We start from the raw sequence: 21,236 nt of genomic DNA, 5'->3' as shown, positions 1-21,236 counted from the left end.
TGAAGTCGGACGCTTAACCGACTGCGCCACCCAGGCGCCCCCCGAGGGTTTTGTTTTAATCTTTCATTTCTGTTGAAAGATTTTTGTTTCTGTTTTTTTTTTTTTCCTCTTTTTCTGACCCATCTGTAGGAATTTGAAATAATCACAGTTACATTTGAAAAGATATGACAAATTCAAATAGTTTGTTTTGGAATCGGGTTTCAGCATAGGACTTTAATTTGCAGGGTTGGGGCAGGTAAAGATCGGAGCCGTTCAGCGTTGAGTGTTGTAACTTCACGAAAGTAGGTTCTGCCCTTGCATTGGCCACCCAAGAGAACTTTTGTGAGACACGGAAAGATCACGTTCACCATGCACGTGGCTCCCAGGAATGGCTTGGGGGCACACAGTGTGGCCGCAGCAACCCGGAACCCAGAAGGGCCCTTGCAGACAGCAGGGAGCACGTGACCTTAGCATGTGGCCCTGGCGCAGAGCTGTGCTGGATTTGTCTGAGGGGCTGGGGGGAGCACGTCTGGTGGCTCTGCTGAGCGCCCGAGCGCCGTTGCACTCAAGGAGCCAGGTGGCCTCCCATGAGGGCTTGGTGCCTAATAGAGAAGTCAGATGGGACATTTGCGCTGATTTGGAAGGGCAAGCCGACTTCCCCAGCAAGCGGCCGCTGACCTTTACTGCCTACCAGGCAGGTGCAGTGGTGAGTCAGGCAGCCACAGCCCGACCGTCCTGGAGCTCAGGTTCCATCAGGGGAGTGAGCCACACACGAGGAAGGACAGGCAGGCGAGTCAGTGCTGGGCCAGCCAAACGTCCGTCCGTCCGTCGGTGGCCCACCGACTCCTCGTCCTCGGCTCGTAGCAGGACGACCCTGAGAGGTGCCGCCTGGGGCGGCGTGGGGAGGGGAGGGACGCACGGGTGGGTGGCTGGTTCAGCCTGCGTGCAGCAGGGGAAATGCGTGCTTATCCGTCGACGCGGGTAAGAAAGGCACAGAACGCACGCAGGGGCGGTGGAGGAGGGCGCTCTGCGAATGGCTGTGGTACCCAAGTGGCGGATAACATGGGAAGAAAACGTGTTGCGGTGATGGCTGGCTTCTTCCTCGTTACCACCACCCCCTCCCGGCCAAAGGCAAAACACCAGAAACTAGAGAGTGGACCAGAGCACTTCCTGTCCTGGTCCAGGGTGATTCCTACAGAAGGTGAGCCAGGGTGGGCTACAGGGAACGGGTCACGGTGTGTTTCCTTTCTGCTCCTCCTGGACACTTAGTGGATGAGCCGCAGGCTGCCTGTGACAACTCGTGAGCTGGGGTCCTGTTCCCGCTCGTGTTCAGAGACCCAGACGACAGCCGGAGAGCACCTGGTGCGGGAGCTCGTGTACACGCACAGCTCTGAGCCCCCGCGCTGCGCGCACAGTTGTGCTGGTCCCTACGTGTCCCTCGTCCGGGCTCTGTGGCTGTTGTGTGCCTGCTGCCTGATGTGGCGGCCCCTGCCCCGCGTCCTGCCTGCCCTCGCGCCAGCACGCGGGACCGCCGTGCTCACGGGTGCATAGTGAAGGCCCTCAGTTTGCCTTCCCGTTTGGTCTCCTTGGTGTCCGCCTCCACTCAGTGGGGCCGAGGCCGTGGCTCCGAGCCGCAGGCCCGTTTCAGCGCCGCTTCGTGTGGGGTCCAGGGGGCCGGCGCCGTGTCCTTGGGCTCCACGCGTGCAGCCTCTTCCCGCCGTCCCCGGTGCTTCCTGAAGAACGTGTGTCCGTGTAGACATTGTGTTGTTAGAGGAAGCGTTTGCTGTTTCAGCCCAGGGCACATGGCAGACCCTAAACACATCGATCAGCAAATCATCAGCTTTTCGAAAAGCGAAGGTATGAAGGTTTTGGGGGTATTAATTAGTTTCTGACACGAGTGGGTGCCAGAGTAGTTTATAACGGTGGTTTTAAAATCCCATCGCCGAAAGTGATTCATGCCACTCTTGCTCTAGCTAATGCTGATGAATCACCGTGTTCTCAGTTTTAATGAGAATGTGGATGGTCCCTGTCCAGAAAGCAAACACTGGGATGCCAAGCAAGTGTCACTGTTTCCTTTTTGTAGATCCGAAAAATGTGTGGCTGCATACGGAGTGCAAGTTAACGCATGTATCAGCGGAAAGTGCTGTGGGTTCCCGTGCTCCACGTGGCGGGCGGTGAGGCCGTCCAGCGGGCAGTGAGGCTGGGCGTCCCTCATGGCGGGTGGTGAGGCCGTTTGGCAGGCAGTGAGGCTGGGTGGCCCGCATGGTGGGCAGTGAGGCTGGGCGGTCCGCACAGTGGGCGGGGAGGCTGGGCGGTGGGCGGGCCCCCTGTCCTGGCATCTCTCAGGGCTCTGGCATAGGCACACAGCCATGGCTTCTGAGTGCTCGGTTGCCAGAAAGAGCCGGGTCACCATGTAGTTGGGTTCTAGAGACGAGTGGACTCTCTGTTGGTCAGAAGGTGACTCAGGCCGGGGAGGGAGCCCAGGGCCCCTCAGGGAGGCAGCCTCAAGAGGAGCCTCTGATGGAGCAGCCTGGGCCCAGCTGCAGACCCGGCGGTCAGGATGGAGAGGGTGGTCCAGGCCCGGCCGTCTGTCTCCTGATGTTGTGTCCTGCCAGGGTGCCGGTGCTCAGTGTCCTGGGGGGCAGGGCTGTGTTGGAGGGGACGGTGCCGTGGGCAGCCTCGCGGGGGGCTGACAGGGGAGTGGAGTGTGTTCCTGGCAGCGTGTGAAAGAAGCGGTCCCTTGCGGAACGTTCTCAGCAGCGACCCTGGCGTCCGTGGGCAGAGTGGAGCCATCGGTCTAGGGATGTATGTGTGCCGGGCCCAGGGGCACAGCGGTGGGGCTGGGGGTGTCCTTCACCAGCTGCGTGTGTCCCTGGGATTCTCAGGAATCATTCCGGAGGACAGCCCAGGAGCTCCTGGGAGGGCAGGCGCTGGCCGCCCTCTGGGACGAGGGGACGTGTCTGTGCTTCATCCCTAGCCGGGGGGGGCCTGTTGTCCAGGAGCGTCGGGCACTTGTTTCACACCTGGCAAGGGAAAGGAGATGCTTGTGCCCAAGCTGACACCGTAAACACATTGTCTCTTTAGGTGACTTTCATCCTTTTGACAGTCTGCGGGTTATAGAGCGGGTGTTGGTGTCGAGAAGGCAGATGACTTCTCCAGGGTTGCGCGGCAAGTACAAGGTGGGTGGGGACACAGGTCAGGGCCTGTCTGGTGGCAAAGCCCATCCGAGTGACCCTGTGCACACCTCTCTGTCTGCTCTGAGCACCCGGGAGGCCCTTACACAAAAAGAAAGGAACCCTTAAAACTGGGTGTGTGAGGGGGGTGTCCCCGCTTTGTAAGGATGTTAGGCGGGCAGACAAGTCAGTGTTTGTTTGGGAAGCACTTCGGAGATCGCCACATGAGTGCACTGTGGTTGCTGCCTCCTCAGGCCGCCCCTCACTTCTTACTTTAATGCTGTCCGTCTCCGACTTTGGGCCAGGGCATTGTCACTGAGCCCAGTCTTCTTCTGTATCGTCCTTCTTACGTGAATTATGCCTGTAAAATGCCCTCCCCGATATCCACTTTTCGTTTCAGGACATTGAAGAAAGATCTCAGACACCGTGGAGCTGTCCGACTACAGAATCCGTGTGTACTTTGTGGAGCCCCGCCCCCCGGCCGTTCCCACACTGTGTTTCCCTCTGCACCCCCAGGCCGTGGGGCCGTGCTTTGTCCCCTGACATCTCTATCCCCTGCGTCCCTCCGCGCCCCACCCTGCCACTTCCTTTACGTCCTCGTTCCCAGTGGGTGATTCTCCTGGGGGTTTCTGATCTGCCAACCGGATGTTGTTTCTAGGCATTTTACTTAGTTCTTTTAAAAATTTTCCGGGTCAATATTGGTGGTGTTTTTTGCTTGATCACGTTTTTGATTCCAGCTCTTATTTTTTGGTGAGTAATTTAAAGATTCCAGTGCCTGAAGTCATTGGAATTCTCACTCTGGGGTTCCTCCTTCCGGCAAGCTCCCACTCAGAGGCAGTACCGCTGGTGTGAATTTTATCCTGTTTTACTGCTCGCCCCTGTTGGGCTGTCCTAGTTCTTTCTGTGGGAGTCCCGAGGGGCCGGCCCGCGGGCACATTCTTCTAGAGTTGGGATCCTCTGGAGACCGCGTGCGGCTGCCAACGGCCAGGACTTCTGGTTAAATTCTTGACCTAGGACTTCCCAGTCCAGGACACCAGCGGTGTGACTTCCGTGAGGGCCGGGGTGGGGTGCAGAATGCCAGGTGGACTGCCGTCTGCTCGGGGCTGTAGCTGAGAGAAACACGCGTTACAGACGTGTCTCTGTGCCAGCGCATGCTTTTAAAGAGAAAGTGGCCCTTCGGGAGCCTAGACTTTTGCCAAGGTCCCAATCCCAATACGGCACCTGTGTGGGCCTCCTGGCGATTTCCTGTTCGACGTGTCGTCCGTAGATTCCTGGTGGAGACAGGGATTGAAAGGGCAGCCTGAGCTGACCTTTCTGGTTCCAACAACAGCTTTAGTCTTTGCTCCTGATCATCATATACGTGTGTATATGTATGTATGTATTGTACTTTCTGAAAGCACGACTGTGCATTTAAAAATACGGATAAATATTTTACAGAAGTGTAAGTTTTTTCGGGATGTATAATTAGCTGTATTGCTGGAATCAAGTTCCTGATCTATTAAGTTGATAAACGAAAGGAAATGTTAATAACTATAGTGGGAGAGAACAGTAAACTCTTTACTTCCTTCCTGGGCTTCTCACATAAATATCAAACTGTCTCGTGGCCATGTTACCTGGGTATCTCCTAAACATTTCCAGAGCAACACAACTTAAACTGTGTTTTTTCTAGGTTACTCACCCTTGAATGATACCGCTGTCCTTTTAGACATCAGGGTGAATTTATCCTTCAGGGTCAAGAAACCACACCAGGTGTTTTGTTTTGTTTTGTTTTGTTTTTTTGTTTTGTTTTGTTTTGTTTTGTTTTACTGAGAGAGTGCCGATGTGTGAGCATGGATGGGAGTCATGACCCTGGGATCGTGACCTGAGCTGAAATCAAGAGTTGGATGCTCAACTGACTGAGCCACCCCCTGCCCCTGGCGTCCCACCACACCTGGTGTTCCAGAAGGAGGGCATTTCATACAGTGGATGGGGACTTCAGGCAGAAAGGGGGGAATGCTGGTGGGACCCGGATCTTACGCTACAGGAAGCAGCTTGCACCCCGCCGTAGAGGGGCCAAGGCACACGGCGATGTTACAGGAACCTGGGAGCCTGCTGGCACATGCTCCGCAGGCTGGGCTCTGGGGGGAGGGCCGCCGTCCACACCCTAGGTCTTGGGAGCCTCTCTGTAGTTGAGAGGCCATGGCGAGCATCCGTGTTGGGCGGGTGAACTCTCCGCGCTTGTTCTCAGCCGTCCGCCTGCACGCCTGCCTTGCTTTGCTTCTGCTCTGTTCTTTCGCTGCTTTTTGCCACTGCTGTGCAGGCCACTTCCCCCTGGCACCGGGAGCTCCTCCCTGGGGAGCAGAGGCCGTGCAGCCACCAGATTAGGAACCCGCTGTGCTTTCAGGGCCGTCAGACGCGTCTGCCTCTCCTCGTGGCGAGGCGGGTCACGCGACACCCGTTCTGTCGTGTGCGGGACTCACGGTTTTTGCCTCCCACCACCAAGCAGTCCCCTCCCGCCCCCTGGAGCTGGTTCCTGACAACAGGGTGATTGCATGTGTAAGTGGGCACCGCAGGGCAGCGGGGCCCGAGGTCTGCCCTGTGCCTCTGCCCTGTGGCCCGCCAGGGGCTCCCACGGTGGTCGTGTTTGGCGTGGACGCTGGGAGCACTGGCGGGTGCTTGTGCCTGGGCCTCTCTCGGTTCAAGCTCCACTCAGGTGTCGGCCTGCCGGGTCGCTGGGTTGGGGTCCCGTGGTCAATATGTCACTGCTTCCCAGATTCAAAAAGGCCACCAAAAGTTGGGTCTCCTCGTTTCAAAGATGCCCCAGCACGGTCCAGATGGCTGGACCCTTCGGAATGTCACTTAGGCGGTGCCACTGGAACCCCACAGGCTTTCTCCTCACTGTGCACCTGCCTTTCACTCTCCCTGAGACGCGGTGTTTGCCATCTGGGTCCCGAGGTGGAAACCAGCTAGCAGGGCAAGCAGGGGATTTGGTACAAGGAATTACTAACTACGATAGAAGAGTAACTGATACCTCATAGGATGGTACTCGAGGGTTCAGGGCACCCAAGGAGGGGGACGTGGAGGGTTGCAGACCGTGCTGGAGGGGGCATGGCTCAGGCCACTGGATGGCAGGGGAGGAGGGGTGCGGCCCTCTGGACCGCCGGGGAGGAGGGCTGCGGCCGGCTGGATGGCAGAGGGGGAGGGGAAGAGGGGCGGACTGTGGTGGGAAAGGCTTGGCCAGCCTGCAGCCCTGGCCAGCGCGAGCTGGCGAGCAGCACTGGGCAGGAGTAGGCCACCCGTGGGGTCAGGTGGTCACAGCAGCCACGGCAGGGCGTGGAGGGAGAGCCCTCAGGGCGGTGGGCAGGTGTGGAGGGGCCTGCGGAAGGAACCGGCACGCCAGCCTGGGCGTGCGGCCTCCTACCCCGAGGTTCTGAGTCAGGAGGGCCATAGGAAGGCTGTTGCCAGGCTGAGGCAGCAGGGTCATAGACAGACGAGGGTCCGGGGCCCGTTCGGGGGCCGCGCTCCTCGGACACCCTCACACCACACCGCTCGCGGGACCCCATTGCGGTGGAGGCCCTGGTTTATCTCTGCGCAGGGTGTGAAGGCGCACACGGAGCTGGGAGCTGGTCTGTGCACCGAGCAGGAAGGTCAGCGAGGGTTCTTGGTGCGGGGCCAGGGCGTAAGCATCTCAGGCTCTGTGGGCCCTGCAGCCCCTCTCTTGTATGCTTTCCTTTCCTTTCCTATGTCCGTTAAAGTGCAGACCATCCTTCGTGGGCGAGCTGTACAGAAACGGGCAGGGAGCCGGATTCGGGGCAGGCCGGGCCCACCCCGGGGTGAGGTCCAGGTGGGGAGCCGAGAGCCCTGATGGGGGCTGGCCAGGGTGGGGGCCGCTGCCCCGGCTGGTGACGGCGCCTGGCTTTGGGCGAGAGTGCTCGATCCGTACCTGTGTCTCTGAAGCCGGGGGCTGCTCTGTGTTGCCCCTGTGGCACCAGCACAGCAGAAGTAGCTGCCTCACGAAGCCTTTGTCATAACCCGAGAACTTCTCCCGCTGCACAGGCCCAGCCAGGGCCTTGGTGGGACCCGGTAGAGACCAGCGTGCCAGCACCTTCCAGGGCTTTGATGGTGAGCGGAGCCGTCCGTTCCCACTGGTGCGGCCAGTGGTGCCGCCTTTGGTGACTATCCTGATAGGGAAGGTCCTTCCCGTCATCCCTGGGTCTGCTGTCTCTGCCCAGCCTGCCCCTTCCCTTGATACGTTCGGGAATCTGGCGATCGCTGCAGGTTGTTTGGCCGGCCCTCTTCGAGGTGGACGGGGGCCACGAGTCCTTAGGTCTGGCTGTTGGCCAGGTGGTACCCCTGGGCTCACTGTGCATTCTCACAGGTCTGGACCCTTCCTTGCCCTTCCCGTGGTGCCAGCATCGTGGACCTCTGAGGTTGGCTCTTTCTAGGGAAGGCTTGGAGGAAACTTTGTCTATTCTGCAGCAGTGTGATAGAGCCCTTCCTCCAGGGGGCCCGGGTCCCCCTAAGGGCAGGTGTGCGAACGGTTCTGGGTCAAGAACTGAGTGAGAGGTGGGGACTCTTCACTGGTGGCTCAAGTCAGGTTTCTGCTCGGGGCTGCGTCGTGTTGGTTACATGGATTGGGGGTACCTGAGTGTCTGGCAAGGTCTCCTCTCCCCTCACCTGGCCTAATACGCTCCGATTGGCCCTCAGTTCCTGTGCCTGCCTTGTCTGGAGATCACGGCCGGTCCCTGCCCCCATCCACCCTCGTTCATACAGTCGGGGAGCCCTTGCTGCCCTGACCACCCTCAGAGCTGCTTGGTGTGTGGGACCCCCCACACCAGTGCGGGGAGAGGAGGTGACAGGCTGGGCCCTGCTCACTGCCGTCAGTCTGCCTCCTGCATGCCGGCCTCCAGGATTTATCCATGGCGTGCCCTAACGCACGGAACAGCCAGTGCAGAAAGGCGTTTTTAGGCCCAGCCCTGGAGGCCCTGCCTGTCCCGGGTGACTGCTTAGTACAGCTGGATTCTTCTTCATTTGTCCTGCTCAGCCTGCGCCAGACTCAGAGATGGCTGAGCTCTAAAAATAGCCCTCGGATTCCGAACGCGCCCACTGCGTCCCGCGTCCCGCTCCCCACCGCAGCCTCCTCCCCTCGGGCTGGGGATCAGATTATGTCCCCAGCCAGGGCACCGCCAGCCCTTTAGCTGAGCTGACTGGAGCCGCTATTCAGGCTTACAAAGGCTCTAATCTCCTTTGAATTCCTCTAAGCCTGGACTCGGTAATCCCTCACAGCGACAGCACGCTCCACGGGCACCGTCTGCACAGCCTCAAGCACGCCTCTTCCATTCATTGGCCCCGATTATCTTTTTATCTCATTAAGTGCCTTCAGCTCGCGTGCTCCATGTAAGACACAGACAGTGGTGTCACACTGGCCTTACAGACCCGACTTGGTGTCTTCTCTTTCGAAGCACTGGGCCGCTCGAGACTCAGGACCCTTGGTTTCTTGTCTGACTCTGGCGCGAGTGAAGCCAGTTAACTTTACCCGGCCTCAGTTTCCTCCTTCACAGAAAGAAGGGGCAGCGTTCGTCCTGCATGCTGTGGGAGCTCCCTCCTCACTCACGTGGCTGTGGTCTCCGACTCTGCGGTGGGCAGCGCTGTGGTTTCTGCCACAGGCTTGGTTTCTTGCCGCCACTCGGGCCCTGCCCTCCGGGGGCTCCGGTCGTCACGGTAGTGATTCAGCACAGGCAGGTACATTACAGGACCTAGCTTCAGGATGGGCCTAAAAACAGAGATAAAAGCAGAATGCCTCACTGGTTATTACAGCATTTTCCTTCTAAAGATCAGGTTTTCCTTCTTAAAAGCACCTTAGTTTCTTTGATAGCTGCTGGATTTGCGTTGAATGCTCTGTTGAGATTCATACAGATATGGAAATCCTCAGAGTTTCAGAACCAATTTGCATGTCTCGATGGGTGTGCTTCAGCGTTTCTTATTCAGCAGTGTTTACCTTCAATTTCATCTGCTCCTGAGGATTTGGAGAGTTTCTGATAATGCCTGCCACATTCCTTGGACCTAAAGCGCACTCTTCAGCAATTTTTGCCGCCTCTTGCATTTCCGGGGTGGGTGCTGTTGGCAGGTGCCCCGGGTCACTTTCTGGTCTTTCTCAGGATGATTTTTAGAGGTTACATTTCTCAGGAAGCGAGTTTGGACTCACCTTGTACCCATCACGTTTTCATAATAAATTCTGCCAAGAAGGGGCGCCTTGGTGGCTCAGTCCGTTGAGCGTCCGAGTCTTGATTTTGGCTCAGGTCATGATCACAGGGGCTTGGGATCGAGCCCTGTGTCCGACTCTGCACTGAGCATAGAGCCTGCTTGGGATTCTCTCTGTCTCTCTCTGTACCCCCCACCCCCACTCCCACCCCGCTCTCACTCTCGGTTTCTCTCTAAAAAAAATAAAAATAAAAATTCTGGTAAGGAAATTTTATAATCTTTCAGAAAATCCAAATAAGTTTTACAGATGCTAGAAAATTTCCTTAAACCATTTACCTTTATTCACCGATTTTTAGAAACACCTATGGCTCTCAGCGTCCAGTGTAGTTTTCTGTCTCACATGGACTCGTGTGTCACCACCAGGGTGGGCGTTTCCGTCACTGTTCTGGTTCTTTGTCCAGGCGCGTCCTGCCTGGAGGGAGCCCCCCCCCCCGCCCCCCGTGGCCTCGGTGCCCTGTGGCATGCCCCCGTGGTGCGTAGCAGCCCCTCGTTTGTCCGCCCTGGAGAGACTTTGCTCACTGTTGGCCCAAGCCACGTGCGCAGAGCAAATTGAAGGTTAGAGCGTCCCACGGCATCCTCGTGCTGTGTGGACGGGCCGTGGCAGTCGGTGCTGGAGGCTTGTCCTTCCCAGCAGATGTGGGGGCCGCACGATGGGTCTGCATCCAGGGCTTCTAGAACGGCAGTGACGGGTCGTCGTCCCCAACTGTCTCCCTGGTGGCCTTGTGGCCATTATCCCTTCTTGCCCGTGTTGGATGCTCCACACTAGTGTTCCGGCCACCAACCTGTTTTCGGATTCAGCCTGTCTTACACGCTGACGCTAGATCCTTCTTCTAAAGCGCGGCAGGCGCTCGGCCCGTTGTGTTTGCACCGATGGAACGCATACCCTCCCTGCCGGCACTCGTGTCCTCGTTCCCGGCGGCCGGCCTCCACCCCGTTGTCTGGAGCAGACGCTCCCCACGCCTCCGCTGGTCTTCAGGCCCCTTTCTGGTCTGTCCTGCCAGGGCCTCAAGCCTCAGTTCTTGTGGCTTTCATTCGTGTGACCCTACCCCAAAGCGAACTGTTGGCCTTTCTCCGTCCTGCAAAGCCACCGGGCCCCAGTCCTGCTCGCAGAATGCCTCAGGTCCGCTTCCACGCGCCCCAGTCTCCCTCGTGACTGGGGTTCGTCGTCCTCCCCACTGGGAAGGCATCTCTCTTTCCTCAGCTCTCTACCTGGACGCCTCTCAAGGCACTTGCAGATCTCGTCCTCGTATCAGTTAACCGTCTGACTGTTTTGCGTCATTGTCGGCAGGGTCTGTATCTGACTCTGTCCTCATTCCCAGACGGAGGCGCGGAGATGGTTGGACCTGGTGGCTAGATGGTGTTACAGGCAGGTTGTTGTGGCCTGACAAACACCCACGTCCTTTCAGTGGCTTGTTGACCATTGTCGCTTGTGGTATGAGGGGATCTCTGCTCTGTCTCTGAGAAGAGCACCACGCCCAGGGGAATTAGGACCTTCAACCCTGCAGAGCCCAAAGTTAGGCCTGTGGGTCCTGGGGGAAGAGTAAGTGGGCTCAGCCCTGCTGTCCTTCCATGTTGCCAGGGCTGTGGGCTCCCGCGTCGGGGACACAGAACCACGTAGAAGTATCTGGTTTCCAGTCCGTGTTGGGGACATAGTACCACATAGGAGTATATGGTCTATGCAGTTGTCCTGTGCCTCGGGGGCTTGCCTGACTGTGCCCTGGTGGGTGTGATGGGGCTCTCAAATGAGTGATGCTCGGTCCACCCATCAGGTCCCAGAGGCGTAGCCCGAGCAGTTTTTAAAAGTGCATGTGATTCTTCGGAACCCTGAGATTCTTCCCACGAAGCCCTCGTGGTCCCATTTCTACCCCTGAGATTCTTCCCACGAAGCCCTCGTGGTCCCATTTCTACCCCTGACCCCTTTCACACAGCGGGACCAGCAGACCACGTGTCTGCAGCCTGACCTTGCCGCGGAGCCCGTGGCGCCGGCTCCCGTGCAGGCGGCAGCCTCCTCCAGTCGCCAGGCATCTGGGCTAGCCCGGTGTTGTGGGTGCAGCGTGTCCGCTGCGGGATGAAGAGGTCCTCAGGCGCTGTGCCTCCTCCTCTGGGCACGTAGCCTGCAGCTTCTCCGGGGTACTGGGCCTCAGACCCCGCCCGGCGCCGGGGCCCGAGTCTCCATGGGGTATCTCCCCCTGCTGGCCGGGGTCTGCTGCACGCTGCGTGGGGCCGTCAGTGCACGTTCCGCAGGGCGTCCACACGGCTTCGGAGCGTATCTGGCAGCAAGCAGGGGCACTGACGCAGCCTTGCGGCAGAGCCACATGTGGTTTCCTCCTCGTGGAAATACGGTGTCGGGTCCTCCGCCTTCACTGGGATAGGAAAGAAGGCACGTGGAGGTCAGCGTCCATGTGTCACGTACCTGAGGCTGGTGGCGGTCCTCTTGACGGGGACCTGTGTCTGGCACCGCAGCTGTGAGCGGGACGCCAGCTCTGTTGAGCTTAGAGGAGCCCACGGTCTGCCTCCAGGACCCGCTGACTTTGTGCGGAGGCCAGATGGTGGATTCGGCAAGGCCCTTCCATGCCCTTGATTGCTAATGTAGGCACGTGTGTCCGCCACCTGTGATGGGGTGGGGGCATCAGCGTCAGTCCTGCTGTGCGTTCATGGACCATGGGAACGAGCACTGGGTGGGTCCGTAGATCCAGGAGATCTGCTGTGACCAGGCGTTGTCCGGGACTTTTTTGTTACGTGGCCCTCCAGTGTCCCCACTCTAACAGGGGACATGACACTTGGGGTCTCAGACCTTGTGTTCAGCAGGTCTTGAACCACTGAGCATTGCCCTTTGCTCAGTGTATGACCACCACGTAAGTCGCGGTAGGTCTTCTTGGGTGCACGCTGGGGTAATGGTCACCGTCCGTACTTGCCCCATCGTTGTGGCTTCCGAATTCCCGGAGATCTGGCCATATTTTCTGTCAGTGGGTTTTAGGTCTGAAACTGGCTCAGATCAGTGCCGGATAAGGGATTGTGACTTTTGGTGGGGTGACTTCCCTCAGCCTCCTGCTTATCCTTTCTTGTTTTCCTTTGAATTCGTATGTGTGTATGAACGCATGTACTAGGCAGGCAGGGCTCTGTTGAGCGACCATCTGTTTTGCTCCTAGGAATACCGTCTCTTGTTATCTATCGCCACAGCTCTCGGCCAGTTGGCCTTCCCCAGCTGGCACGCTGCCTTGTTGGTCATTATGATAATTGCTACCCCCGACTTCTGGCAGTCACACGCCATCCCCAGGCCGCGGTTGCTGTGGGGCCAGGTTTAGCTGCCGGAATCGGGAGTGGTCACAAAGCTTGTTATCAACCAGTCACACTCTGTGACAGCCTCTCCTAAGAGTGGAATTGTTGGGTTATTTGGTAAGTGAACGCTCAGCTGCCAAAGGGTGTCCCAGAATGTCTGCACCGTGTTAGGGTATCTCCAGCCCCAAAGGTCTGCACCGTGTTAAGGTTTGTCCAGCCCCAAACGTCTGCACCTTGTTACACTATCTCCAGCCCCAAATGTCTGCAGAAGACCCATTTGTTCCACATCTTTTCCAGTGCTTGGTTTTGTTCATCTTTTTAAAATGAAATTTTAGCCATTCTCGCGGTGTGTATTACATCTCGTTTGGTTTTATTTTGCATTTCTCTAGTTACCATTGATGTTGAGCATCCGTTCTGGTGATTGTTGATCATTCATGTTTCCTCTTTTTTTTTTTTAACTTATTTACTTATTGAAAAAGAGAGGGGGGTGGGAAGAGAGAGAGAGGGAGAGAGAGAGAATCCTAAGCAGACACTAGGCTGTCAGCATAGAGTCTGATGCAGGGCTCAGTGTCACTACGCGTGGGCTCATGACCTGAGCTGAAATCAAGAGTCATACACTTAACTGACTGAACTGCCCAGGCACCCCCCCATTCAGGTTTTTTCTTGAAGTGTTGATTCAGTGTTCTGCCATTTTTAAAATTCGGGTTGTTTCTTTCATTAAATTGTAAGAGTTCTTTATTATGGATACAAGCCCTCTGTCAGATAAATATATTAGGAATATTTTCTTCCAGTCTTCGTTTTTTTCATGATATCCTTCCAAGAGCAGAAGTTTTAAGTTTTGTGAAGTTCAATGTCTGTTGTTAGATAGAAGCTTTTAATTTTAACGTGGTCTATATTATCAGTGTTTTCTGTTATGATTTGTGTTTTATTCTGCCCTACTTAAGAAATCTTTGCTTATCCCAAGATTGTGAGGATATTCTACTATGCGTTGTAGAAAGGATTTGTATTATTTTGTCTTTCACATTTTTATCTTCAGTCTGTGTGGAATTAGTTTTTGTGTATGTTGTGAGATAGGATAATACTTCATTTTTCATGTGAATATACGATTGATCCATCATCTTTTACTGCAAATACCATGCTTTGTCCATTCCAGTGCAGTGGTATTTTTGTTATAAGTCAGGTGACCGTTCTTGGTAAGGTCTGTTCCTAGATTGCATTTTCTTTCTTTGGTCTATGTATCTGTGTACTGACACCAAGTTAATCCTGGATTTGTAAGCCAGCCAGATTTGTTCCTGTGCCCGGCTGTTTTGGCTGTGTGGACAGCTCACATTTCCATTTAATTTTAGAAGTACAGAAACAGGTTGTCAGCTTCTATCCAGAAAGCCTTTTGGAACTTTAATTAAGGTTCACGGGTGCCTTACAATAGTGAAGCTTCTAATCTATGAACATGGTATACCCTCCTTGGATAGGCCTGTACTTTCTCCCAGCAGTGGTTTTAATTTTGCTGCACACAGGAGGTCTTACACCTCTGTAGTTTGAGATTTTATTGGATATTTGATTTTTTAATGTGATTGTTAATATTTTTTTTTTTAATTTTTCAACATTTATTTATTTTTGGGACAGAGAGAGACACAGCATGAACGGGGGAGGGGCAGAGAGAGAGGGAGACACAGAATCGGAAACAGGCTCCAGGCTCTGAGCCATCAGCCCAGAGCCCGACGCGGGGCTCGAACCCACGGACCGCGAGATCGTGACCTGGCTGAAGTCGGACGCTTAACCGACTGCGCCACCCAGGCGCCCCAATTGTTAATATTTTTAAAAAATTTCCTAAAGTGTTGTTGTTATCTGTAGGTATCCAGTTAAATTTTGTATATCACCTTGGTGTTCAACAGTTTTGCTAAATTCCCTGCTTTGTTTCTAAGAGTATAGTGTGTGTAGACTGTCAGGTCTTCTACACCCATTATCATTAGCAAGTAGTGGTGTTTTCATTTCTTCTTTTCCCAGTCTTACACCTTCATTTTTTGCTTGACGTATGAAGTAGGCAGGACCTCTAGTAGATTGTTAACTCAAAGTGGTAGTACAAAACCTTCTTGTCTAATTCCTCTTCTCAAGGGGAAAGCAGTTGGTATCTCTCCCGCACCGCTGTGTTTGCTGGGTGAGCAGGGAGTTACAGGGAAAGGCACCTGAGCAGAGTTCCTCAGAGAAGGAATTTGTTCTGTGGGGCCTCTGGCAGAGACGAGCTGTGTGCATTTCACTCATCTTGTAGAGAAGCTACAGTTAGTTCTCACGCGGGTGGCTCCATCACTCTTCACATTAGAGAGTTCTTTTTTCTGTCATTTAGGAAGACTGATATAATCTGTGTGTGAACGGGGTGAATGTCTCAGGCGTTCCTTTCTTCTTTCTGCCTCAGAGTCATCAGTTAGATATTCTCGTATTTTAGGAATGCCATCGCCGCTTCTCAGGCTCTGCAGACAGACCGTGTGCTGGAAACTTCCACAAGAAAATGAGTTTCTCGTGTAGAAAGTCCATGGTGCGCTGCATTGTCAGAGGTGAAACGGGAAGGTGACCGTTAGGTGTGTGGCCCAGCAAGCTGTATGGGACGTGAGCCCCGACCTTGGGGTCAGAAGGCCCTGGTGGAAACCCCTATCCTTCTGCCTGTCCTTTGATCGTGGCCGATAATGGCAATACTGCCCCTGAAGCCCGGCATCACCTGTTATGTTCACTGGTGCGTTGTTTGGCTGATCAGTTGGTGTTTGGATTGAAGGGCCGTTGCAGCTGCTAAGTGGGACATTTTCCAGTGTGGCATGAGGCCCTTCTTCGTATTTCATGCGGGAAACCTTGTGCACGCGGTATTCTCTCTTGTTCTGCATTTCTTTTATGGTCCTCACTCGATGTCAGCCTGGTGATTTAATGTTGAAACCCGTTCCTTGATTTACCATCATGTACTAAAAGGCCTTTAAAAGGGAATGTGTTTAGCACAGATGCAGTGTGGTACTGAACGGAAAACATATTTGAAAGGATTTATATTTAGGGATTTATGATTTAATTTTTATCCCATAATGTTAAACCTGATTCGTTTTGGTCTTCTGTGTCTCCCTGTCGTACTGAAAAATCGTGCAAAATCGTGCAGAACCCGGTGCCTGGCGTGTTCCTGGAAACAGGTGGTCCTGGTCTTTCTTGTCTTGGTGTCCTTATCCACCGGGAGGCATTTCAGAGTGCTCCACGACAGATCCCTGGGGACTCTGAGTGGTGGGGACTGAGCAGCCGCCGTCGTCTGCAGGAGATGCCGTGTCCATGCGGCGCCAGCGGGCACTGGGCCGCACGCTGCCCGGAGAGCCAGGGCACAGCCGACACGACGCCTGGTGCGCTTCACTGTGCGGTTCCCACCTGCCCGTCCCCTCCCCTCCGCGCACGGGGGTCCGGCGGCACTGGCGACACGGTTTCCAGACGGAGACTTCTCAGGGTGCCCGGTGCCGGTGCGGGATTCCCTCGTACATCCGTGAGGAGCACCTGTTCGCCGCCAGCCTTACGCCTGAGCGGCCCTCACGGGGTGTCTGTCGCACGCCCACCCCCGCGTTTTGCTCCCTGTCGTGAAGAACCGTTGAGGAAGCACAGAAGGAAATCGATTTGGAGGAAAATCAAATTTTCTTCTGAAGCAGAGTGGTGGTTTTAAAACAGGGAGGCAGGTTAGGCGGCTGCTGGCGGGGAGCCTGCCTGTCCCGCTTGCTGACTCTGGGTGTGTGCCCCCCTCCCTGCTTGCTCCCTGCACTTCAGATGTTCGAGAGGGCAGGCGTGCTCTGCCTCGGCGTCTGTGTGGATGGCGGTGCGCCGTCTGGGCCGCGGCCGCGAACCGAGCTCTGTTGACGTGACCCTCTGTTTATTCCTCAGCCTCAGACAGCAAGGTCCTGACGTGTGCGGCCGTATGGAGGATGCCGAAGGAATTGGAGCCCGGCAGCCACGAGTCCCCTGATGACTCATCGAGCCCCGCGCACACCCTGGAGCTGCTCTGTCACCTTGACGACACAGCCCACGGCAGCGTGGCCTGGTAGGGTTCCGCCTATCTCATACGCCCGGGACAAGCCTGCAGTAGACAGCGTGCGGCCACAGACTCCCGTGGTAGGGGCCGCGGCGCACGCTCGGGACTCTGCTCTCTTGTGAGAAGACGGTGTGAATGGCTTTCTGTCTGTCTCTCTCGTTTCCTGGTCCTTGTTCTCCAGAGCGGACACGTTCACGGAAACCCTACCACAAACATCGTGAGGGAGCCTGTGTGCAGGCCTCCTTTCGTCGAGACCAGTGTGGCCAGGCCCCTGCCGGGAGGGTGGCGGAGGCGGGCACCGCAGAGGTCTTCAGCGTTCTGTCGCTCTTTCGCTTCTAAATACGGTCTTATTCAGCGGTCCTAAGCGTCAATTAATTGTGTCTTTAGGTTGAAGGCTCACAGTTCCTTCTTTTGTGGCCTGAATGAGGATATGCCGTGTGCCCACCTCGCTGCACCCCCGAGCCGCCACGCCTTTACCCTTGCCTTCGTTCCCCTGCGTGTCGTGTGTGGGGCCCGGGGGTGGAGACGCGCCCGGTTCATCCGGGTTGCCTGGCCTGTCGCTGCCCGAGTTTTGTGATGGAGGCGCAGCCGCACCCGCCAGTTCCCCAGGGGAGCCTCCGCCGAGTGCTGTGAAATCCTGAAGCCTCCGCAAATGCAGAAGGCCATGCTTTCTAGAAGGGGCTGAGAGAGCGAAACGTTGTTACCGGTGTTTACCGTTACAGTGGTGATTGCCAATTGCCGTTTTCCTTAATACAGTAACGCTTCCGTGTGTGTGCACACGCGTGTGCACATGTGAGAAAAAGCCGTATCCTCTGTACACCCAATGCTGTTTTAGTTCAATCTACCGATTAAGTACATTTAATCCAACACATCTTTATTAAGCACCTGCTGCATGCACTTGCCGGGCCCCAGGGATGCCAGGTGGGGGGGCGGGGGGGCGGGGAACCCGGCCCCAAGCAGACACGCGTGATCTCTCAGGGGAGACTCATGGTGTGCACATGTAGGTGACCCAGGGCAGGCCGCAGCATGTGTTGAGGTCATTGTGAACCGTGTCCCGTGGGCCCCCCGGGGAAAGAGGAATTAATGTTTACTGCTGGGATTGAAGAGGGATTTACGTGGGAGCTGACACGTGGAGCTGGGACTGATCCAGTCTCGCTCGGCATCAGCGGGGAACAGGGAGCAGACCTGCCCGTCGGCGCCCCCTGCGGGTCTGGAGGCCTCTGTGCTCCCGTGCGGGAGGTGTGGTCTTGTGGGTGCCAGGCCGACGCCACGTCCACAGTCAGTTCTCCGTATGGAGCTGGCAGACCCCCCACCCCCCCACCCCCGCAGGAAGCAGAGCGCCCAGGAGCCCCGCGGCTCCCACGAGGGGTCACCGGAGTGCGGAGTGAGCCTGGCAGCGGGGGCACGCCTGGAGTTCACTTTTCGTTCAGTGTTACAGTTGCTGCAGACACAGGCTCGCGTGTGCATGCGAGTGTGAGTGCACGTAGGCATGTGCGTGAGTGTTGGGGGCGGGGCACGTAAGACGCGGTGCAGGCCAGCAGCGACTGCGGGGAATTTGGTGTGTGCAGAGGGTGTCTGTGCCTTTGGCTAGTGCACACATGGGCCGAGCTCAGGGGAGTTGAGGGAGGGGCTGCTGGTCTGCGTCCCCAGAATGTTCTGGCAAAAGTGGTCACACCAGTCTGCGTGTGCTGCCGGGAGGTGAAGGTCAGGGAAATGTTAAGTCTGGGTCACACCCATGATCACATTTCTGTCATCACAGCCCCTGCGAGCACAGCCCATTATCACGCCCCGTTATCACACCCCTGTGAGCACACCTTGTGAGCACACCCTGTGAGCATACCCTGTATGAACACACCCCCTTATCACAGCCCTGTGAGCACACCTCGCGGTCATACCCCCTATGATTGCACCCCTGTGAAAGGGGAACTTGTTAGGAAATAATTGTTGGCATTTAAACACACGCAGATGAACTGTCTTCCTTAAATCCCCTTTGGAGGTCCGCTCTCCTGAATCTGCGGCCCTTGTTCACAGTGTCTCTTGAATTCCTTTCGTTCTCCGCTGTATCACTTTGTGTTTGCCGACTTTTTCCCTGAGGTAGCTGTGATCCACCTGCCTTGCAGGAACAGCACAGATGGATCCCGTGTGCTGTCGCCCATCTCCCCCAGTGGTGCCGTTGCCTTCCTACTGTGCACTGCCGCCGTTGGGAGCTGGGGGTGTACCTTCAGTCCTCTGCCATTTCACCACGTGTGTCTATTTGTGCAGCCATCCCAGGGCCAGGATACAGGACCGGGATCGCTCCTGCTAGCTGTTTGTGGCCATAGCCCACTCCTCCCCATGCCGCATCCTTAATCCCCGGCAGGCAGGAGTCTGTGCTCTGTCCTATAGACTCGTCACGTTGAGAATATTCTATGAATGGGATCATCCACTCTGGAAGCTTCGATAGTGGCTTAGTGCGCTCACCGTGATTCCCTGGAGGCTCATCCTGGTTGTCACATGTGTCCATCGGTGGCTCTTTCCCTTTATTCTAAAGAGGGGTCTGAGGGAAGATGGGGCACAGCTTGTGTGACCACTCTCACCTATTTAAAGACAGAGGCCACCAGGCCACCACTCACCTATTGAGGGACAGCTGGGCCTCCCCTGGGTTTTGGACATCATGGATGCAGCTACTGTGAGCATGTACGTACAGGTGTTCTCACATCTGTGGGTTTTCCTCCCTCTCAACTGAATGCCCTGGAGTGCAGTTCCCGGGGCGTCTGGTGGTTGAGTGTTTTGATTTGTGCAAACTGCCCCGGCCTTCTCAAGTGGCTGTGCATCTGACGTTCCCACCAGTGATGTGTGGGGACCCAGTCTTTGCATCCTCGCTGGCCTTTGGGGTTGTTACGCGTGTTTGTTTTTTTGTTTTGTTTTGTTTTGTTTTTTTTAAACTATCTTCAGTGATGTCTTAGCAGACAGGGAATTTGCCTTTTGGAAATTTAAGTGTGGTGCATGTGTGAAGGTGGAGGGTGCTGTGTGTGGAGTTAAACACGAGGCAACTGCTAATTTTGTTTGCTTTTTGGTTTGTAAATTGAGGCCGAGAGCAGTTCTGGGAGAGGGGCTCCCAGCCAGGTCCTGAGGGTCGGCCCTGCTGCTGCTGAAAAGGAGCATCCTGGAAAACCACGCAATTCCCAGTCTGCCCGGGTCGTTGCTGTGCCTCACATGTTCTGGCACAGGCTTCTGTCCTCAGGGCCTCTCGATGTCTGTTTGCTGTGGAGCAGCTGGGCCCCAGCGTAGATGGCCCCACATCACTTTGGCCCTCCAGCACGCAGGGGGTGGGCAGTGCCTGCAGGCTGACCCTCCACTAGAGATTCACCAGTGTGTCTGGTTCGAGAGTGAAATAGGTGCTCCCGAGCTCTCAACCATGGAGGGAGACAAGGCGCTGCCCTAAGGCTGCGTAGGTTTGCTGGAAAGTCACCCGCTTCTCAGTCACAAGTGAAGATTGCTGAAAAGGAGGAAATGCTTCAGCTGTTACAGTGGCTTGATGGCAGGATCTCTGGAAACGCGCCACCCCCCCATGTCTGTTAGGACACACAGTACAAATAAGGCAGCAATCCCTTCCCTTCCTGATTTTCTCAGATCCACACTGTGGGGACCAAGGTGAGCTTAGAGGGACTACCTCGTAGCTTCTGTTCTTGATTAATGAGCCATCGGCTTCTTGGTTCAGTATGACCTCTTCGGAGAGGGCCTTCTTAACCATTCTGTCTAAAATAATCACTGTTCTGCCCCCACCCACGTCTTCCTGTCCTTGCACCCAGTTTTATCCTGTGTAATAGCAGTCACCATGCCTGACGTTGCTGTGTGTGTTCATGCTCCTGTGACCCAGGGCAGGTGCGTCCTCAGCACCAAGGACAGCGCCCGGCCACCGCTCCTGCTGTGTTGTGTCAGGGGAGAAGTGGTGGGTCCTCAGCACCAAGGACAGCGCCCGGCCACCGCTCATGCTGTGTTGTGTGAAGGGAGAAGTGACTGTGACCAGGCCCTTCTGAGGTTTGCAGGCCCCGCCCTCTGTATTTCCCACGTGACCCTGTAAAGTGGGGACCATTGCAGAGGCGGTAACTGTCTTCCGGGTGCTAAGGAGAAAGCATCCAGCCGTTTTTACTCGGTGGGGTGATCGGGCTTCAGAGCCAGGCAGTCTGACCCCAGAATGACACCAGTGTCCCAGGATTGCCTCCCTGCTGAGTGAACGAGCAGCAGGAGCCACTTGTGGTCGTCACGCTGTGATTTGGAAGTTGTTTCCTTTGCTGGGAGTAGAAATACATCCTCATCAGAATAAGTTCTGAGAATGTTCACACATCTTCCTGCTGGTCCCTTATGGACAACAAGTGTAAATATATTGTGCTTTCCAGGGGAATTACTCATTTTGAGATAAAGCCACCTTTTTTTTTTTTTTTTTTTTTTTTTGTTTAAGCCTGCCGCGGGGGGGGGGGGGGGGGGGGGGGGCGGGGCGGCCGGGGGGGGCGGGGGGGGGGGGGGGGGGGGGGGGGGGGGGGGGGGGG

General features: G+C 55.9%; 1 protein-coding gene across 5 annotated transcripts in view; it reads left to right on the top strand.

The window, feature by feature from the left end:
* Positions 1-21,236, top strand: part of EIPR1 (EARP complex and GARP complex interacting protein 1) — a 121,635-nt gene that overhangs the window by 68,830 nt on the left and 31,569 nt on the right. For all 5 annotated transcript variants that reach the window (XM_040495958.1, XM_040495955.1, XM_040495960.1 and 2 more), the window contains one exon: positions 16,560-16,716. In XM_040495958.1, the coding sequence (XP_040351892.1) occupies positions 16,560-16,716 (157 nt within the window). The remainder of the gene's footprint in view (positions 1-16,559; positions 16,717-21,236) is intronic.

The sequence above is a fragment of the Herpailurus yagouaroundi genome, unplaced genomic scaffold (assembly GCF_014898765.1).
Source record: "Herpailurus yagouaroundi ecotype Mexico unplaced genomic scaffold, PumYag 188, whole genome shotgun sequence".
Lineage (NCBI taxonomy): Eukaryota > Metazoa > Chordata > Mammalia > Carnivora > Felidae > Herpailurus > Herpailurus yagouaroundi.
Note: the sequence above shows the minus strand (reverse complement) of the source record. Positions and strands in the feature narration are given on the sequence as shown.